The 21,135-nt window shown below is 43.0% G+C and overlaps 1 protein-coding gene across 1 annotated transcript; it reads left to right on the plus strand.

The window, feature by feature from the left end:
• The first annotated feature begins 3,984 nt into the window (after positions 1–3,984).
• On the plus strand, positions 3,985–20,513 carry Dynlt5 (dynein light chain Tctex-type family member 5). Its single transcript, XM_059254588.1, has 5 exons — positions 3,985–4,235; positions 6,173–6,333; positions 10,834–10,925; positions 18,341–18,465; positions 20,068–20,513. Exons 2-5 carry the CDS (start codon positions 6,233–6,235, stop codon positions 20,269–20,271), a joined length of 522 nt encoding a protein of 173 aa, XP_059110571.1. The 5' UTR covers positions 3,985–4,235; positions 6,173–6,232; the 3' UTR covers positions 20,272–20,513.
• Positions 20,514–21,135: the final 622 nt, after the last annotated feature.

A 21,135-nucleotide genomic window follows, 5' to 3' on the forward strand; every position in this document is an offset into this window, starting at 1 on the left:
CCCTGTCTGAAATGCTCTTCTCTTTTCTGCTTTCTTTCCTTTTTCCTTCCTCCTCTTCAGGAAGCTCACTAAATACCCAAACTGGACCACCCCCACCTTCAGACTAAGCTGGAGGCTCTTTCTCTCTCTCATGCTGTTCTCCTCTTTCTTCATAGACCTGTATGTGGTGATTGCTTTTTTAATCTAGCTCCTTCAAGACACTGTGAATTCACTTATCTTTTTAGCAGTAGACACGTTAAGAAGGAAGGCAAAGAAGAAGTAGAGTGAAGGTAGACCTCTTTGGGATGTGATATAAGGTCAGCGTGGATTTGCCCTTTCATCTGGAATTTTAGGTCTTCAGTCCTCTACATTGCGACTAATGCTTAACTGTCATCCTGGGCGTAATAAACATTTGAAGTGCCTCCTGTGTTGTGGAAGAAAGAGTGCATGTGTATTCAATGCAAGCATTGCCATCTGCTTTCAGAACTGGATTCTTTTTATTCAAGTTATGCTTTATAACATTCTCTTATGTGTCATTAAAGAAAAAAGAAGCATTATTTTATAAGGGGGTGTCTTTGCTGCCCAGACTGGTCATAAAGCCATTAATTATCTGAGTAGCTTGGATCAAGAAGAACCCCACTGCATTTAGCAGCAATATGAAGCCTCTGAAGCTGGGCCCCCTTCTCCTGCCCACCCAAAACACAGGTTAGCACGTGACTTTCTGTGAACAGCTGTTGTCCACCCCATTGGAAATCTGAACTTGGCTTTTCATGTAGACAGTTTAGAAGAAGAGAAGTGGTAGCAGCAAATACTTACTGAGCCCTTATCATCAGACTCAGTCCTGCTTCCAGGAAGCTTTAATAGCCTGGAAGCAATGGCCAAGGACCGAGTACAGTCTGAAACATGGCTGGCTATGGGGGGCTGGCAGGCAATGGCCAAGGACCAAGTACAGTCTGACACATGGCTGGCTATGGGGGGCTGGCAAGTAATGGCTAAGGACCAAGTACAGTCTGAAACATGTCTGGCTATGAGGGGCTGGCAGGCAATGGCCAAGGACCAAGTACAGTCTGAAACATGGCTGACTATGGGGGGCTGGCAGGCAATGGCCAAGGACCAAGTACAGTCTGACACATGGCTGGCTATGGGGGGCTGGCAGGCAATGGCCAAGGACCAAGTACAGTCTGACACATGGCTGGCTATGGTTTCCCGGCTAAGAGTGCTTATTCCATAGCTGGAATCAAAATTTAAAGGAGCACCATTTTGTGGCATGCAAATATTGGTAGGAATCCAAATTCCACCGTCCATAAATACAGTTTTTAGACTATGGCTTGCCTGCTCAGTGCAGTGTCCCCACTGGCTTTGGGACCACAGCAGCAGAGGCAGACTACAGCAACAGGAAGCTTCTGGCCCCCAAACCTCAAAGTTCCTCCCACTGTTTGACCTCTTCCAGAAATGTTGGTCAGTGTCTCCTCTACTAAACAGGTGTGGGCATCACCCCATTTTCAGATAAAGAAATGGCAGTTCAAGGAGGTTGAGACCTGAAACCACAGAGTTAGCAAATAGAAAAAAGACTTTGACTAGACAAATACTGTCATTGCACAGTATTGTGTACAATGTATCTGTGTGTAATGCGCACGAACGCCCCTGTCCCCTTTGTTCACCAGAACCTTGGGTTGCCTACTCATGCAGCCAGACAGATATTCACAATGGTGTTTTACTGTTTTACTTACTGGAAGCTCACCCTCTGGCTGACATTGGACAGCATCTGAATAGAAGTTCTCGTCTCCTGTCCTTAAAATGGAAACAGAAACCATGAGGTCAAATTACTTTCTATGGCTAATGTGACATGCTATCCAGGCATATTAGTTCAGAAGCCAGTAGTTCTACTGTGGGTTTGGGTGAATGCTGGAGACCACAGAGTCTTTTGCCTCAAACCTGTGTTCCCATGATTCATGGAACAAAAACTGTGTGCACCCATCATTCTCCACCAGAAAGTGTTGAAGTTATCTAGCAAAGCAGGTCAGTTACACTATATTGTCTTCCTTCAGTTAGTTACCCAAGATACAGTGAGCCTCTAGTACATGTCTGCTAGTGTGTCACACATTAGCCATAGAAAGGCACCAAAGGGATCAATCATAAAGACCTTTGTTGTTCCAGTAAACTGAGAGACACTTGGGAACACTGCATAGCCAGCTAGGTATCTCAGTGAATGACCCAATTGGAAAGCACTGCCCCCATGGACTTTGTAGGACCCTGCTTGGGCAGACAGTGGACAAGTAATTTTATATGGAATGAATTTATTCTAGGATTCCCATCCAAGAGCCCTCACATCAGAAGTGAGGTCAGGCTATCCTTTCTTTTGACGCCTGAGGGAAACGCTAGAAGACAGAAGACCCAAGCTGGAGCATGTGTTAAAGTGCCATCTGCATCAAGCTTCAATACAGTTTTGCCTCAGAGAGAGGCTTAGAGACGCTGAAATGTCATGTTTCTAAGTGAAACACAATGACCTCCCTGCACTTCTTTGGGAAACTATGGATTAAATAGAGGAGATTCTATTTTACACCAATTTATTTCTATAAATGAGGAAATGATAAATTATTTTTTAAGGCAGGCTAGCCTGTAACTCACTATGGGGACCAGGCTGGCCTCAAATTTGCAATGATCCTCACACCACTGCCTTCTTAGCCCTGAGAGAAGAGACATGCATCACCACGGCCTTGGACATTGGAGGGTTTGGGTTCTTGTGTCCGACATTGTTTTAGGAGAAAACTCTCTCACTGTAAAAAAGGAGAGGAAGCTAATCCTTGTTCCACTTAACACCGATTTACTCCAGATGGAAGGCAGAGAATGGAAAGCTATAAAGCACATAGAAGAAAGCACAGGAGAATCTGTCTGTTCTAGAAGTAAGGCCACTTACCTCCCCCCCCCGTTACACACACACACACCACCACAACAACAACACCACAACCACTACCACCACCACCACCACCACCACCACCACCACCACCACCACCACCCTGTGCTTCCTTGAATCCATAATCCTCCACCAGAGCCTCTCGAGTGTTTAGATTATAGTTATCCACCGCCATACCTAGTGGAAAGTTATCTTAAACAAGATCCTAACATAAAACCTAAACCAGAGGAAAACTAAAATGTTTTTGATAAATAGAACTTCAACAAAATGTAGTATTTTAATGAAGTATATAATAATAATAATAATAATACAGTTAGTAGACTGCTAGATTATATATGTATATATGGAGTTGTGTGTTAACAATAAAAAAAGGAAGCCAGTTTTAAACAGAGTCAAAGTATATGACAGTGTCCAGAGGAAAACCCAAAGGGCACAAGCAGAGTAGGAGGCGATGCCCAAGCAGACTGGAAACCAGAGATGTGTAACTTAGAACAAGGTGCCCTTCTGCACCTGTCGTGAGCAAAGTGCTGAGAGAGAGGATATCAAACACTACAGGGACAAGTGGGGATAGAGGTGGATCTGGCTATTCAGCACACATATAGTGTGGACAATAATGATAAATACATTTTAAAATAATAAAAAGTAAGTTCCATAGAGGCAAGGCACTTAATTGCCTTTTGTGTCTCCTGATAGGACATCTCAAAGACAGTATGGTCCCTGGACACAAAACCGTCCTTCAAGAAACATTTTGATCAGTGAATGAGCATTATTATTGCATTACGTAAATTCTTGAACAAGTGTGTCCTTTTGCTTTCAAATAAATTGGACTCACAAGTCCGTGTATATATTAAGTCCAGGGTGACTTTTAAGATGAATGTACAGCTTATAGAAAGCGTTTCTCTGAGTGCTTAGTACGAAGCAAGCTTCCTTTTAGCCTCCTTGTTGAAAGTCCGTTTGTATCTATTCCAAAGACAAAAAGAAAAGGAGAAGAAAGAAGAAGGAGAAGAAGAGGAGAGTAATTGTTCCCTTCACATTGGAAATGTTATGACTGGCCACACCCCTCATTGATGACTTCACAGTGAGGTGTGGTAGCCAGGGCTCAGATGCCCCCAGAATCACTTGTCACGATTGCAGTGTGGCTTTGAAACTATGCCTCATCCAGGGCCTGCAGGGGATTCTATCACCTGGCCTTGACCTTCACCTCCCTTCCTCTCCGATGAGCACTAGCCCACAGCTTCAAGAACCCATCCTAACCTTCCGCCCACACTCATGACTACTCTGTTCTGTTAATCACCACTCCAGATTTCCTTCAATCAGGCCAGGGCTAGACTTTTCACAAGAGGTAGGTGTATTCTTTGTCCTTCGAAAGCCACTCCTGTTCTTGAAAAATACATCCCATGAGATGACGCCTTCTGCTGTTCTCTCATTGCTTTAATTTGTGAAAAGTTTCAACTCCTGTTTCCACAATAACCTTTCTCTTTCTAGAAAAATGGACCAAGTCGGATAAAATGTCACAAAGCTGCATAATTTCCACAAAATTAATGTTTCTGAACAAGAAACACCATCTACCACTAGGAAAAGAACTTTGGGTCTTAAACATAATCAGAAAATAAATCCATAGATAGGCTTAGTCCCCAATTAAGCAGTTTCTGTGTTTATTTTATCTTACTCCCTACATCATGTTTCTAGAGCATAGGAGTCTAATTTTCTTTTGTATTATCATCACTCTCGACTCTGACTGACACATTGTAGCAATAAATACTTGTTTTCTTTCTTTTTTAAATTTCTTTTTATTCCTTTTACATACCAACCACAGATCCATACAGGACCTATAGCCTTCTTTTCTCTGTGCACTGTGAAGTCTCTCCACTGGGGGGCAGCACATGACTTTAATGACACGCTCCCACCCTTACTGAAGGCACACTTGGAACAGTAACTCTTACTTCAAAAAACCTGATTACAATTCTGTCCTCAAAAGTAGTACATGCACTTCCAAATATGGATTTTTACATGAAATTTACACATTTTGATTAAAAAAAACCTTTGTGTAAAAGGTAGACATTCTTTTCTCTTTTCCTGCCAGAAATTAGTTTGTTGCATGCTTGCACCAATTTTTAGATCAGATTTTCAGCACATGCCCGATGCTGGTACTTGAGGAACAACAATGTGGAGATTTAGAGTCTAGTCTACCTAGCAAATCCCAAGCCAATCAGGACTACACAGCAAGACCTTCTCTCAATTAATTGATTATTAATTAAGATAAAATTGATTGTCTCATTCTCTTGGCAATGAGACTGTATGTTAGGAAGGATTATCATTGGGAAGTTGGATCACAGAACTGGACCTCATCCACTTGTATTGTCGGGACATGTAGTTGATATGTTTATTGTATTTACACCTTCAGTTGAAAGTTTAAATGCACTTAATGAGCAACTCACATGCTCCTCTTTAGCAATTCAAGTAGCTTCAGTGGTGCTGCTGATCAACACAGACTATTTCTACTGCTAGCCCCCTGCTTTGAAAATAAAGGAGCTCTTTGATTTCTAAAAATTTACCACAGGGCTGGAAGGATGATTCTGTGGTTAAGAACCACTGGCTGCTCTTTCCAAAGGACCAGGTTTGATTCCCAGCACCCATATGGTGGCTCACAGCAGTCTCTAACTCCAGTCCCAAGTGACCCAACACTCTCTTCTGGCCTCCATGGGCAATAAGAATGCACACGGCTCACAGACATACATCTAGACAAAACATCTGTCCACAAAAACATAAAAATAACAAAGAAAATAACAATATACCTAACCCACATTCTAGTTTAATGTTCCTTTTAAAAAATAATTTATTTTTATTTTAGTTGCATTGGTGTTTTGCCTGCATGTATGTCTGTGTGAGGGTGTCAGATCTTAGAGTTACAGACAGTTGTGAGCTGCCACGTGGGTGCTGGGAATTGAATCCCGGTCCTCTGACAGAGCAGTCAGTGCTTTTAACCACTGAGTCATCTCTCCAGACCCTAGTTTAATGTTTCTTGCTCATACTGCAGGCATTGTTAATATCTTAATCTCCTCCTTAAGTCTTCACTCAGGTGCTGACTATATTATTTTAGTATTTTCCTCATCCTCCTTTCTTTCTCCATTTCCAATCCATCACACACACACTAATGTACCAACTATCAGACCTTGGTTCTTCATGGTGACTAAAGTGCTAGCTTAGCTCCAGGGAGGCCCTACACCTACCCTTGTGTTAGTTCCTTTTCTGTTGCTGTGATAAAACACCATGATCAAGGCGTCTTACAGAAGGAAGGATTTATTGGAGCTTATGGTTCCAGAAGAGTAAGTGTCCGTCATGGCAGCGAGGCATAGAAGCAAGCAGCAGGGACAGCAGCTAGAGCCAAGTGCCGGGAGCTCACACTGGGAGCTACAAGGACAAAGCAGAGAGAACAAAGTGTGAGTATGTGTGGCCTTCATCTTGAAAAGTCCATCACCAGTGACACGCTTTCTCCACCAAGGCTGTGCCTCCTAAACCTCCCCCAAACAGTGCCACCAAATGTTCAAATGCCCGACCATAAGGGACATTCTCATTCAGACCACTGCAGTCTTCATGCTGTGAAACATACCAACATAAATACAGTGTTCAAAAGTAAGACTTCAGGCTGGAAAAATGGTTCAGTGGTTAAGCGTGGGCTGGTTTGCCAAAAGAGCCAAGCTCAGTTCCCAGCACCTATAACAGCTCACAAACACCTTCAACTGCAGCTTCAGTGGGATCTGATGCCTCTGGCCTCCATGAGTACCTGAGCACAGGCACACGCGAAGGCACCCCCACCCACCCACCCACACACACATATACACAGACACATACACACAGACACACACACATACACAGACACACACACACAGAGAGACACATACACACGGACACACACACATAAATAGACACATATACACAAACACACACATACTCAGACACACACACGGAGAGAGACACAAACACATATACAGACCCACACTTTAAAAATCATACTAAAATTTCTTAAAATGTTTCACGAAGTTATAGTCCCCTGGAGACATGGTCAGCCTGAAGACGCAGAACGCGGTAGGCTCCCCAAACATTTCCTCTGTGTGGTCAAGGTGTCCAGGCTTCTAGTAAAACACCTATGATCTTCTCCAGGACTCATGGCCCCAGCAACACTGACTGCAGATTCCCTTTCACACAGCTTACTGTGGTGTGTTTCCAGTGGACGCTGTGTCAACAAGGGTCTGTATCAGTTACATCTAATGTTTCTGGTAATCCATTTTTAAAAAAAAATACAAAATAGTGCCCTGACAAAATAGAAATACAGAAAAGAAGCCCAGTGGGGCAGTTTAGAGGCCGAGGCTCCCGTTGTTCTGATCCACCATCTAAAAGGTCAGGAAGCTGCTGGGACCCTTACCATCACACACAATCTAGTGACAAAGGAAATTGAGGACAAGCTCCTATCGGCTAACCCCAAAGTTGTTGATGTGGAGTTTTGTTGTTGTGTTGTTTTGTTTTGAGAAATCTTTCTCAAGTTTCTACCCAAACAGTTGTGGTGGCATCACAGTGGTTCACAAGCCACAGAACCCCAGCAGCACAAAAAGGGATTGAGGATTTGCTTTGCATTTAGACAGAAGTCTTCCCACAGTTTAGGGCTCTGTTACCAAGAAAAGAGAGGAACAATACTGAAATGAAAATGGCCGTCCCTGCCACATGGAAATTAAAAGTTCCCTTGTAATAGTGGGATATTGGGAGCATCTTAAATGGCCTGGGGAAGTAAATGGTTAAGTAAAATGCAAAATGTTTGTATATTAAGCTGATATTTAAAATATGGCTGCACATTTGCTACTGACATGGAAATTTTCTAGGATACAGCTTCGAGGGAAAAATGCATATGTAGCATCACATATCCAAAAACACTCTTTTTAACATTAACAGTGTTTATCCAAGCCCTGGGGTTAGGGCTTTGCATGTTTTACAATGAGCATACACTATTTACATGATTACTGTGCAAAGGAAAAGACATTGGGGGCTTGGGAGAAGCTCAGCAGGTGGAGCCCTCACCACACAAGCATGAGGACTGGAGTTGGGATTCCCAGATGCATAAAAGCCGAGTGGATATGAGGACTACCTTGTAATACTAGGGGACTGGCAGAGAGGGCAAAGAAGGGAGACCCCCACAGCGAGCTACCTAGCCAAACTAGAGGAATCAGGGAGCTCAGTGTTCAGCAAGAGACCCTGCCTCAATAAGTAAGGTGGAGAGTGTAGTGGGAATTCATTCCACCAATTAGCTTTGAGATAGAAGCCTTAGGGTGTGATTTCTGATCCCCTATGTGATCTCTTAAAAGGAGGGGGGGGGGTGTCATGCTCTCTTCTTCTTCTTCTTCTTCTTCTTCTTCTTCTTCTTCTTCTTCTTCTTCTTCTTCTTCTTCTTCTTCTTCTTCTCCTTCTTTCTTCTCTTCCTTCTCCTCCTCCCTTCTCCTCCTCCTCCTCCTCCTCCTCCTCCTCCTCCTCCTCCTCCTCCTCCTCTTTCTCCTCCTCATCCTTCTCCTTCTTGGTGTGGTTTCAAACTACTGGATCCATTCACTCTCAGACAGAACAGACAGCTGCTGTTCACCTGGTTCTGTGTTCGTAAGGGTATTTTCCCCTTTACTACTTTAATAAATCCTTGTTACCCCCTTAAACAGACTTACCTGGATGTCTCGTAATAGGAGAGGATCAAGGAAGACGCCAGGCACCAGCCTTGGACTTCTACACATATCTGTGTGCACTTGCACATACACACACCCCCTCACACACACCCTCACACACACATGTGCAAAACAAACAAAAAAGGCCCCGAGAAACCATCCTCAATAATTCAAAAACAGAGCAGCCTGTAAAACTTCCAATCTGTACATCAGACTTCAACGCTTGGGTTTTGTAAGCCGCCCAGTAGACACCGTCTTCATAGCAATAATATCATAATGGGCACCGACTACTAACCTTTAGGAACACTGAGCAAAACAATAATGAGGATAATGGTTCCTTTTGAATTTTAAACCCAGCTAGCTTGAGTTGTACATCAGCTCTGTTTTCTGGGACTTTTGAGTGTGACACCTGTAGAACACAGAGAAGGCTCCCGCATGCTGTGTACACACATATGTCTGAACTGCAGCCGTTGATAGCTCCAGTAGTCCTTGCCCCTTTTTCATTCTGTCTGGTATAATCATACTAGACTTTTCTCCTGGGAGATAAACGGAATGTGTGAAACCAAACCCTGCCTTTCTTCGTGTGTGACAGGAAGGCCTTGGCCTTATTTGTTTTCTCTCTAAAATGGACCGAATGATGGCTTCTTTACATTATTGAGGGACACCAAAAAGATAAAAATGAAAGAGCTGCTAGGGGTTATGCTGCCAGATTGAAAGCAGCATGCATCATACTGGGCACGCAGACTTATCAGCAAATCTCCATCTGCACGCAGCTGGGTTGCATTTCATAGGCAGGGGCTGTCTATCATCTTTGGTCCTGCCCACAACACCTGTACCCACAATGGCCTAACAGGTTGGTTGCTACTTCAAACGGCAGCAGAAAACTGAGAAAAGCAGGTGTTAGAAGGAGGAAGGTGGAATTGCCACCACAAAGATGCATTGTGACAAAGGCAGCCAGAATGTCATCATGTTCTTGGCGCTTGTGAGTGAGCTTTAATTTGTTCCATAAACTGTACTGTACTAAAGGACTTTTCAAACTAGACAAAATGTGACTTTTTTGAATTGTCAATTTACAGATCCCACTAATTCCAAGCATCTGCAAACTGAGTATTTTATACTTCTCACAGACAGAAAAAGAAAAAAAAAAAAAAACCCAGTAATTAAAAACAAATAAGCTGGGCATGGTGTTTGCATGCTTTTAATCCTAGCACTCAGAAGACAGAGGCAGGTAGATCTCTGTGAGTTCAAGACCAACCTAGTCTACATAGTTGGAGGCCAGCCAGGGCTACTTAAGTGAGACCCTATCTCAAAAAACAAACAAAGTCTGGATAACACTTTGTTACTCAATTAGAGCAAAAAGGTAGTCTTTACTCAGAGAAACAGTCACTCTGAACACACATTCACATCCACCGATACAAATACACACACAGAGAGACACACAGAGTGGGCGGGGGCAGAGCGGCCGGAGGGGGTTATATCATTGCCTTTGAAATGGCATCTGTCTTAACCTCCATCTTCACAGGTGGAGGGAAGTTGGGGTAGAACACCGCTGTAGGTTCATTAGTCCTACTTGGTTTTCTCTGAGCTAGGTTGAATTACAGGGTGCTGGAGGCCCACTGGGGGCTCCTCCTTGCTTGGCTTTCTCATTCAGCACCTGGATCAGCTCAGATTGCCTTGGAGACCAGTCCTTCACCCTGAAAAGGCGGCTGGCATTGATTGACTCTTACAGTATGGGTGACTTGTGGTTTCTCTCACCACATAGATGACTGAGTTTCCCATCTCTTTTTTATTCTGAAGGGATTTGGTGGAACTTATCACAGTGAGCTTTGTATAGTACCCTTTGTCTCTACGGATTTGTTTCCCAACACTTTAAGCTTCTTTTTACACCCCCAAGTGCCATTTGTGAGCTTTGTTTACTGTGGGATATGCTTTTGTGTCTTTGTTAGGGACTCCCTTGGCCATGGCTTTTGGAACACGCACTCCACTACATAGATCAGCCCAGGAGCACCTGCTCTGGACTTTCATCATGACCCTGAGACTTCCGTCCCAGTAACTTCCCTACATTTCAGTATTCCCATCTCTGAAGTGTTTCAGACTTTAAATATGTCATTGGGCTATTTATATAGGGTTTATTGGAAACGTTCAGTGGATTCTGTGTATGTACACATACTCCCTTAAAGCAATATTATGTGTTGATAACATTGTGACGATCTTGATTACTATTGTTTCCTCCTTTGCTTTTAGTTCCCACAGTACCGTGTCCCACGCGGATGAGCCCAGCCGGCCTGATGAAGCCTCCTGCCTTACAGTTCGCATGGAAAACACCTACCAGTTAGGTGTGCTGCCCATACGCTAAACTTCTAATTCAGTGGCCTGTGCTAATTTAACTGGAGCCTGGTTTTGGCTTCAGTCCTAGATAAGCCCCCTTAATTTGAGAAGGTCTGTGGTAAGTGAGAGTTCTGGTCTCGCTTTGCAAAATCGAAGCAAAACTTATTTCCTAAAAAAAAAAAAAAAAAAAAATCAAAAACAGAAAACGGGGTTTCCTAAATTTCAAATGAATCTCTGGATGCCACAAATGTCTACAACATAATAATATAGGGTTGAATTCGGGTTCATTGGGTATTTATGGATCAACTACATACATGTGTGTGAAAGAGATGTACATGGATGTTTATCCTTCAAAACCAATCAATGTTGTGGATGGTGGAGAAAAAAAAATACCTCCTTGGTGCAGAGGCAGATGACTGTGGTTCCCTGTTGAGAGAGATGTTTATGTACTGCCATTGAGGTTCTGGGTCTTTGAAAACAAAGAATTTCACACCTGCCCTTGTGTTCCCAGGTGGAGTCCACAACAAATACCTTTTCCCACTCTCATTTCTTCACAGACCTACTTGTTTTCTTTAAGTGTATGCCTACCTATGATTATCTGAATTCATATATAATTGCCAGCCTACATAAATTCCATAGAGACTTACCAAAGAGCAAAGAAGGACTCTGTGGGCCAGGGTAATTCCACCTGTGGCCTGTTAGTCCCAGGAAAATTATAACCCATCAGCCTACCCTGCTAGGCCTTATCACCAGTTTCCTTCAATGATCCCAACACTACTGGAGTAAGAAACCCCGCTTCTCCTTCCTTCCCTCTCATGGGCCACACTCTCCGTTCATTTTGAGAAGCTGTAATTACTTAGATGAAAGAAGGACAAACACACTGTAACTTTAGATGCATTTACATGATGTGAATACTGTGGTGGCTGACTGACACCCCCACTCCAATACTGCAGGCCCCAGAATTAGGCTGCTGGCATTTCGCATTGCTCGTGGTAGACAGGAACTGTTCTGACCATCCATTATGCTTTAGTGGTGTGCCCAAATCCAGGTGCTGGCCCTCAGCCCTGCCAGTCAGTGACCTGAGTTTGGGTCAAGTTTTCTCCAACTTTCAACCAAAGTTTCTATCTTTTTTTGTTTTGCTTTTGGGGTGTTTGTTTGTTTTTGTTTTTGTTTTTGTTTTTGTTTTTGAGACAGGTTTTCTCTGTATAGCCCTGACTGTCCTGGAACTTGTTTTATAGACCAGGCTGGCCTCAATCTCAGGGATCCACATCTTTGCTTCCTGAGTGTTGGGATTAAAGGTGTGAGCCACGACTGCCTGGGTTATCAACCAAAGATTCTTACTCACTGGCAGCCTGTGACTTTGAGTAAATTGTGCTGAAGAAAATTCTGGAATCCCATTGCAATAAGACAAAGCAGTTTAAATGCAAAGGCCTGTGGTTTTTTATAATTTGTTTGTTTGTTTGTTTGTTTGTTTCTTTTCTTTTCTTCTTCTTTTTTTTTTTTTTTTTTTTTTTTTTTTTTTTTTTTTTTTTTTTACAATTTCTTCAAGCAAAAAAGTTTCAGAAGTGCTGACCTTCCGATCAAGGTGACGATCACCAGCACCCCACCCCCCACCCCCACCTCCAGCCAGAACTACATCAAGTTGATATAAGAAAATCTTTACTAAAGGACTATGAGTGCCTTTCACAGGCAAAATAAACCCAAGAGCAAGTAGTATTGGAAATACAGTTTAGTTATTAGTAGAGCTGACTGGCTGCTTTGAAAAGCAGACTTAATCCAGCACGAAGGGCTGTTATCATTGAGGCTGGAGGGATGGTTCAGTGGCTAAGAATTCACCACCACTGCTATCATATCTGCGTCCTCTAAACACATCTTAAGTTATGGTGTGTGTTTGTCTTTTTATCCAAATGATTACAGCTACCATAAATGAAGTGAAACGTGAATATAGTCCACGAGGGAAAAAAAGAATAGGAAAGGGAAGCTGTGTTTCTCAGACAAAGCCTCACTTACCTTTGCTCACTAACTACAGAGAGGAGAGGATGGAAGAAAGTAACAGGCCCTGGAATCCAGTCTGAGCTTGAACACTGGTTTCAACAGTACCCGGGAAGGTGGCATTTAAGCAAAGCACCCTGGAATCTTGGCTGCTTTGTGTGTAAATAACATGATGGGCTGCAGATCGTAGCGATGCTGTGTGAGTCGGTGCTGTATGTCCGTCCGTTGCTTCCCATTCACTATAACTGCTGCTAAAAGGGGCAGGACTTTCCCAGGGATCACTAAGCACGAAGGCCTCTTGTTTTATTCAATGTGATTCCCATAACTTACGGACTAGGTTCTGCACCTGGCTTTTTTTTCTGGAGCTCAGGTTAAAATTAGAAGCAACTTTTTCAGAGATGGTGACTATAAGTATTACAGACCTTTTAGTTTATTTTCTTATACTGTGACAAAATCGTAGACCCAAACAAAGTAAGGAAGAAAGAGTTTGTGTGGCTTATGGTTTAAGGTTCATGACGAGGAAGGCACAGCTGTAGGGGCTGCTTGCTCACATCTGGGCAGATCAGTTAGGAAAAGAAATACAGGTGTTCAGGTGGCTTTTTACTTTTCCCCTTTTCGTTGAGCCTGGGACAGTAGCCAATGGGATGGTGCCATTCATTCAGATTGAATCTCCTTTCCTCCATTTATCTTCTCTGGAAAAACATCTTCAAAGACATGCCTAGAGATGTGCTTACCAGGTGAGCCCAAGCCCAGGAAAACTGGCAGTGAAGAACACTCACCATGGTAGCCAACTTTGCCACCCACAGACAGACAGGCCAACATGATGGAAACTATTGATTGGTGGGAGGAGGAGGGTGTGAATGAGGAGCAGAGGGAGGGAAGAAGGAAGGAAGAGGAGGGAGAGAAAGAAGGAAAGGAGGACTGTGGGGCTCAGCTTCTATGAGTTTCTCAAGCCCCATCTCTGGTGTCAAATTTTCTTTGCTGGAACCTGTTGATCCCTCAGGGTCCTTCCTGGGTGGGACCATCAAGCGTCCTGCTTACATCCTCTGCCATCTGCAGCCTTTGAGCCCTGGCCAATCCTCTTCTACCCCTTCCTTCAAGAGACAGCAACCTCAATCACTATCCAAAGAGTGTTTTGTGACTTGGGATGCGCCGTTCTAACCATTTAAAATATAGTTTATCTCCTCGAACCCTAGCACAAAATAAGGTGAAGTAACTCCTCCTTGGTTTCGTTTTAGTCTCCGATGGCTGCAGCTGACCTCAGACTCACTCCATTGCCAAGGACACTTTGAAGTCCTGGCCCTCCAGCCGGCACCTCCCAAGTATGGGATGACAGGCTTGTGCCACCGGGCCAGACTTAGAGGAATCCCTGTTAGCCCCGTTGGAGGAAGTGGTGGCACCATTTGTTGATTTTGCAATTCTCCCTTTAATCTAGTTTTTTTCTTTTGAAGTTTTAGTCTCATTTTTCAGATCTTTTGAAATCTAAAACATTTTCCTCCTTAGGGGGAAAAATGTCACAAAACGAAGAGGACAGAGTTTGTTGATTGCATTCGTCGTCGTCACTCTAAGAAGCTTCGGGAGCTGGTCTTGCCTTGTTTCTGTCTCTTTGAATGTCAGCGGCTCGATCTGAGTGTGGTGACAGATGATTCCGGATGGGGAGGGGAAAGACCACTAGGATATAAAGAATGAGTTTTCATTACTATATAGGAAAATAGTTTTACAGACAGAATCATGTTTGTGAGCTAAAAGGATGTGCAGTGTTCAGAAAGGACTTGGTACAGCAGCAGACCATGGGAGCTACTGGCAACCAGGCTCCCTTCCCCTACTTCTGCCTTCCTTCCAACCTGGAGGAAACGTGGCCTCTGGCAGTTCCTAAGGGTTAAAAATCACAGCTTTTCCTACAAGCAAGAGGCTGGTTTGTTTTTACACCTACTTCTACTTTGAAATAAAACTTTTAAGGAAGGGGCTGTTTGGGCCCAGCCTAGAGCTGTGTCACCCCTGAGCCAATCACCTGTGCTCCACCCTTGGGCTCATGGGTGACAGTGACAGAGTTCCCTGTTCCATGATGACAAGAGGAAGAAGATCAGTTTAGAAGGGTAGATGCTGCTCCCATGGGTGGGAGGAGGCAGGGGAGCACTGTGCTGACCAATATATCTGCACTAGAAGAGTTACCCGTTTTCTGAAAGCAATGAGGACAGGTGGGTTAACACGAGGCAGAACGAGTACCCTGGGAATAATACCGGTCAAGTAAGGTCCCGTGATATGAGTGCTTGGCAGGAGGAGTGGGAATGGAAGAGGATGGGGTATCTCTCTGAATGACAGAATCCATTTAATGTCGTCCAGACCAAGTGGCACAATTTTTTAATATTTTCAACACGAAGGGGAAAGTCACCTTCAAATTTGACTTCACTCAAGAGTATGCAGGTAGAAATCTTTTTAAAGATATTTTATTAAGTCTTGGAGAATATCATCAGTCATTGTATTTTGATCAGCTTAATTGCCAAATCCTTCTTTCCCCCTAACCTCCTCCCAGGTCCACCTCTACCCCAAACCCCAATAACCCATTAACTTCAATACGTGCTGTCCATGTACTCCTGTGTGGGGGACCATCCTGTGGAGCATGGTAAACTATCCTTAAAGAAAAGAGACTGTCCCTCCCCCAAGAAGACATCAACTACCCTAGCTCCTCAGTTAAAGGGTAGAGCACAATGAACACCTTATACAAATCCATAGGAAGGTGACAGAGAGACCTGTGGGCACCTGGGAGCTTGCTATAGGGGAATCTGTCTCTGATAGTCTCTGGCCCCTGGTATGAGGACCAGTCATCCACATGTTGGTAACTGCTTGAGATTTCTGCTGAACAGATGTTTTAGCTGTTAGAGTCATTGTATCACCTTTTCTTTTCCTTACTTCTTCCCCACCTGCTTCCCTCCCCCCTTTTTTTTTAACAGAGTCTCACACAGCCCAGGCTGGTCTCACACTCATTATGTATCCAAGGCTGGCCTTGAAATCCTGATCCTCCTGTCTTCACCTCCCCAGTGCTTAGATTATAGGCATGCGCCACCATGTCTGACTTTCCTATCCCTATTTAAATTGAACTCAACCATTCTTATATCATCAAAATAAAAATTCTCTCTAATGAGCCTTAGGAGGCTGACCTCACTGGACTACAGTCATAGGCTGTAAACTTCTCTCGAGGAAAGTCAACGAAACTTCAGCAGGAATGAATGAAAAGGGTATGAGGGTAAAAGGCCTGAGGGTTTACCTCCCTGGCTCCCTGCCATGGCTTCATCTCAGACTGGTTACATCTCTCAGCCAAGGGACATTGTGTTCTTGAGGGAGCCATGTCCATGCAGCCCTCCGGGGATCTAATCTGAGCTCCCTTCTGGATTGCTCAGGCCTGGGGTGGCATGCTTCTGCTGGTGGAACGGAACAACCCTATCGTGTGTGACTTCTCTTTCTCTCTTAGACATCCCAGAGGGGACTCTCATTTAATCCTCTAGGAATTGTCCTAACTCTAATGCACCTTTTTCCCTTAGCCCCTACATGACATAGGCGTATGAATAATGTTAATTACTAAAATAGAATTGGATAGCATTCTTGATTCAAACTCTTCCTCTTTATCAATTCAACAATAATCTAGCCTCTACACACCAAGCCGTGGCACCTTGTGTATGCCATGTAGTTGCCTGGGCAGATCACAGAAGGAAAATGCAGCTAATTCCAGGGATACCACGCTGAAGCTCACTTATCTGATGCTTTGATCCAAATATGGATAAGATGTGGTTGAGAATATAAATTTTAAAGCCAGATAAATCTGGGCATCCGTTCCTAGTTCTGTTACTATGTGATTCTGGGCTTCCACCTCTGTTTTCCCATCTGTGGGACAGATATAACTGTGAGAGTCCCCTCAAAGATCTACAGAAAGATATCATAAGGTAAATACATGCTGGTTACAGTCCCCGACACATAGCACATGATCAGTAAACAGTAACTATTATTTGTACAGTGATTATTATCTATAAAATGTCTAAGTCCACTAAAACCAGAAATTATCCCTAAGCATCAAATTAGACTCTCACGGGGATAAAACCCTGTCTTGCTTACATTTCTTTTCAGTTTTTTAGCAGTTCATTATGTTTATTACATTGATTCCTGTGTATACATTGGCGCACACAAGCCTGCAGGGTGCGCCACAGCTCTCACAGGGAGGCCAGAGGACATTCAGAAGCTGGTTCTTTCTTTCCATCTTGTGGATCTCAGGGGTTAAACTCAGATTATCAGTCTTGCCAGCAAGCACCATTACCTCCTGAGCCAGCTCACTGGCCCCGATCTTGCTTCGATTTCACTGGTGAGAATTGCAGGTATGCCTTAGCTGTTTTCAAGTGGGTTCAGATCCAGGGGATCCATGTGTCTGGAATAAGTGAGAGGTGTTTTCTTTGTGTTGTTGTTTGGTTTGGGTTGATTATTAATTAACTGCGTCTGCTTCCATCAGTTACTGGATAAAGGCTCTCTGATGACAATTAGGATAGTCACCAATATGATTACAGGAGATGGCCAGTTCAGGCACCCTCTCCACTATTACTAGGAGTCTTAGCTAGGGTCATCCCTGTGGATTCCTGGGAGTTTCTCTAGCACCAGGTTTCTCCCTAACCCTGAAATGTGCCCCCATCGGAACGTTTTTGTTACTCCCCACCTCCGTCCAGCCCCCAACCCGCCTCTTGCACCCTCAAATTTTCACCTCCCCATCCTCCCTCCACCCTAGTTTACCCAGGAGATGTGAGATACGAGAGGGAAGAGTACCTGGAAAAGACATTTGAGCCAGAACTGAAACTTGAGTAGATATTTCTTAACTGAACAGAGGGGGAATGGTGCTCCATTTGAAAGAGTGGGCAAGGGTAAAGACACATAAGCATCTTTAAATGACAGATGGAGCCCATGAGACTGGAGCAGCAGGCATGTGGGGAGTTATGGTGGCTGAAACCAGGTCACAGGACCAGTAGGCGCACAACTATAGACCCCGTAAGGAAAATGCCATTTTAAGATCTAGGTTTTTCCAAGCAAACTTTCTGACTGCAGTGTGATGGACCAGAACGGTGTGGGTGGGGTGTAAACACTGAGGAGCCAATTAGAAAAGTGTTGAGACTTTGAAGTAAGCAGCCACCAGCACTGGAAATTGATGAGGAAGAGCTTGTGGTGCTGAGATCAGCAGAACTCACTGCACTCTGTAGGTAGCCCGGTAAATTCAGAGCTTAGTACCCTGCTTCGCTCAGAAAAGCCAGACATGCATTCGGATTTGTACCTTCCTTAGCTGGAGTTTACCCAGATTACTAAAGGGCTTCAGGTTTCAGTGTTGTTTTTTTATGAACCTTCTAAGGTAGGTGGATGTGATTAGAAATGACTTCTAAAGGAACTCCATGTTTATCTCCAGGTCCCACGAAATATTTTCCCGTGGCCACTGTCAATCGTATTTTGAAAGATGTACTAACTGCCCATCTACAAGAAGCAAAATATGACCCTGAGTCCTGCAGACAGATGACTAAAACGATTTCTGAGGTACAGTGCAGTTTTCCCAGTGTTAGCTATAACCACAGCATTTGCTGGAAGGCAGCCCACTTTCTTCCTTGTGAGGAGGAATTAATTTTTGAGATCAGTTAAATGGCATACTTACATTTAATGAAAATAGGTATTAGATCATACACTACATATGTGCATAGGTACATGTTGTATGTGATAAACTTTTGTCTAAAGTCATCATTATGTATGTAATTTGTAACTCATTTATTGCTTTAACAAAACTGTTGCGCATCTTTTTAAAAATAAGATTCATATTTTTATTGATTTATTTGTGTGTGTATATATGTGTGTGTGTGTTCCATGTGTGCAAAGGCTGGAAGAGGTCAGAAGAGGGCTTCAGATCCCCTAGAGTTGAAGTTACAATAGTTCTGAACTGCCTGGTGTGAGTCCTGGCAACCAAACTGTAAGGGCAGAAAGTGTTCTTAACTGCTGAGCCGTCTTTCCAGTTCCATGACACATAAAAAAATCATCCTGTATATTTGTATAATGGGTATGTATGGTATGTGTGCATGTTTGTGTGTGTGTGTGTGTGTGTGTGTGTGTGTGTGTGTGTGTGTGTGTGTGTGAGACTTTGAGCATGGACATGCCACTGCACATGTAGAGGTCAGAGGGCAATCTTGGGTGTTAGTCTTCCCTTTCCACCTTCTTTGAGAAAGTGTCTCTTTGTCATTCACCATAGCATAAGCCAAGTTAGCTGGGATGGTCCTGTCTCTGGCCCCTATCTCCCTGTAGGTATTGCTGTAATCATAAGTGCCTGCTACCACACCTGAATTTTACTTGCATCTTGGGGACTTGAACTCAGGCCCTTACACTTGTACAAGTGCTTTACCACAAGGCGTCACCTCAACCAAAAACTGTTTCACTATTATTTTTGGAAAATTCGCAACACTTTAAGGACCGTTTTCTCCTTGCCACAGCAACTTCTTTGAGTGCTATCAATTATACATATCCTGGTCTTTAAATACATTTCTACTTTTATTAACTACAGTGCATTTATTATGATTTCTTCTGCTTTGATTTTCATAACAAACTCTGGGATAAAAATTCAATTCTGTTATGTTGCGGGAGATTTCAGAATGTTTTCCCCATTAGCTATAAAAACACAAAAATAATCCTGGTTACAGCTTTCTTTAAAGGGAAGCCATCTTTAATATAGATTTTCATAGGGTATAATCGTCCCTTGAATTCTATTCTGCAGATGACAAGCTTTCTGTGTATCTTAGAAAATGTCAGCTTATTGCTGATGTTGTTATTTTGTTCCTGGATTCCTGTCCCATGAGGATAGTACTTGAAAGAGAGTTTACTTATGGTTCTGGGAGATACTGGAAGTACCAACAATGCACGTGCTATTTTCTTTTTAAAAAATTTCTTTAATACTTTTGTTAAAATTAGCCTACGAAGCAAGGTACTTCATTATGGCTTTTTCACACACATGTCATCACAATCCCCTCTCCTATTGTGCCATTCTCCCTGCCTTCCTCCTCTTGGTCCCCTCCATCCTTCTCAAATTATTCTTTCGTGTTTAACAATCATAAGATTTAACGTGACTAACCACTTTTTTTTTTCTTTAACAACTTCTAGGTTATTAAAGCCCGGGTCAAAGAGTTAATGATTCCCCGGTATAAACTAATTGTGACTGTTTACATTGGACAACAAGATGGTCAGAGCATACTTATTGGCAGCAGGTGCCTCTGGAATCCTAAAAGTGATACCGTTTCATCCTACACTTTCAGAAATTCGACCCTCTTTGCACTTGCAAATGTCTACGCGGTTTACTTTGAGTAACTGAAAATGAGAAGGACGGTCCCGGTATCTTAAAATCATCGAACAGGCTCTGTCTCTGTATCCACAAAAGTTCTATGGGCAAAACCCGTGAGAAAGAAGCAAGACGAACATGGCAAACAACTAGAAGTTTCCATCACTCTTGTGAGAACTGGTGGAGGGAGGGGAGCCCAAGAAAGAACCTTGTTTCTCCAAGACAGAAGTTGAATGTGGTCCACATAAACATAGATGCTGACTAAATATTACTTTCCGTACTAATTGTTTTGATTTCTCTTTTAGTTGGAGAGATAGAAGTCCCTGGGCCACTTTTTGATAAGGTTCTAGAAATATATGGTAATATATTCTGGGTATATATATCATATATAAGACAGGATAATTCAACATGGTACACAAAAATGATAAATGTTAATATACTTCAGTACTGCATATGAAATAATACTGGTTTTCATTTTACATTTAATAAATTGAGCAGCATTCATTAACTGCAATTACTGTTACATGTACCTGACAGCTAAAAGTGCTGAGGTAGAATTAATGATTTCATAATAATTACCATAGTCCCATGGGGCTACAAACTAAATCTAGACGCTCTTGTGGGTTGCCTGCACTTTACAAAATTACAGGAGAACTGAACATTGGCTCTTCAATAATGGAAACTATAAAGTGACTACAGGCTTTTAAGGACACTAAAGTAGACATTATGCTATTAAATATACATGATGCTTAATAGTAAATGTGTCCGGAGCACCTAAGATCATGCATTGGAAAGAGACGCTACCTTTGAATATACACTGTCCACGTGACTTTGAGTAGCTTTTTCTGGCCTAACCTTTACCCAGAATTCAAAGCTGGCAACTTAACAAATAA

This window comes from Peromyscus eremicus, chromosome 2, assembly GCF_949786415.1.
Source record: "Peromyscus eremicus chromosome 2, PerEre_H2_v1, whole genome shotgun sequence".
In the NCBI taxonomy this organism is placed as follows: Eukaryota; Metazoa; Chordata; class Mammalia; order Rodentia; family Cricetidae; genus Peromyscus; species Peromyscus eremicus.

What these genes read in the sequence shown, in the direction of transcription:
- Dynlt5 (XM_059254588.1), top strand. Translation starts at nt 6,233, where the DNA reads ATGGCAGCGAGGCATAGAAGCAAGCAGCAGGGACAGCAGCTAGAGCCA. An exon ending in CAAAGCAGAGAGAACAAAGT is followed by an intron (nt 6,334 to 10,833) that starts GTGAGTATGTGT and finishes CTTTGCTTTTAG; the next exon opens with TTCCCACAGTACCGTGTCCC. An exon ending in TGACTAAAACGATTTCTGAG is followed by an intron (nt 18,466 to 20,067) that starts GTACAGTGCAGT and finishes AACAACTTCTAG; the next exon opens with GTTATTAAAGCCCGGGTCAA.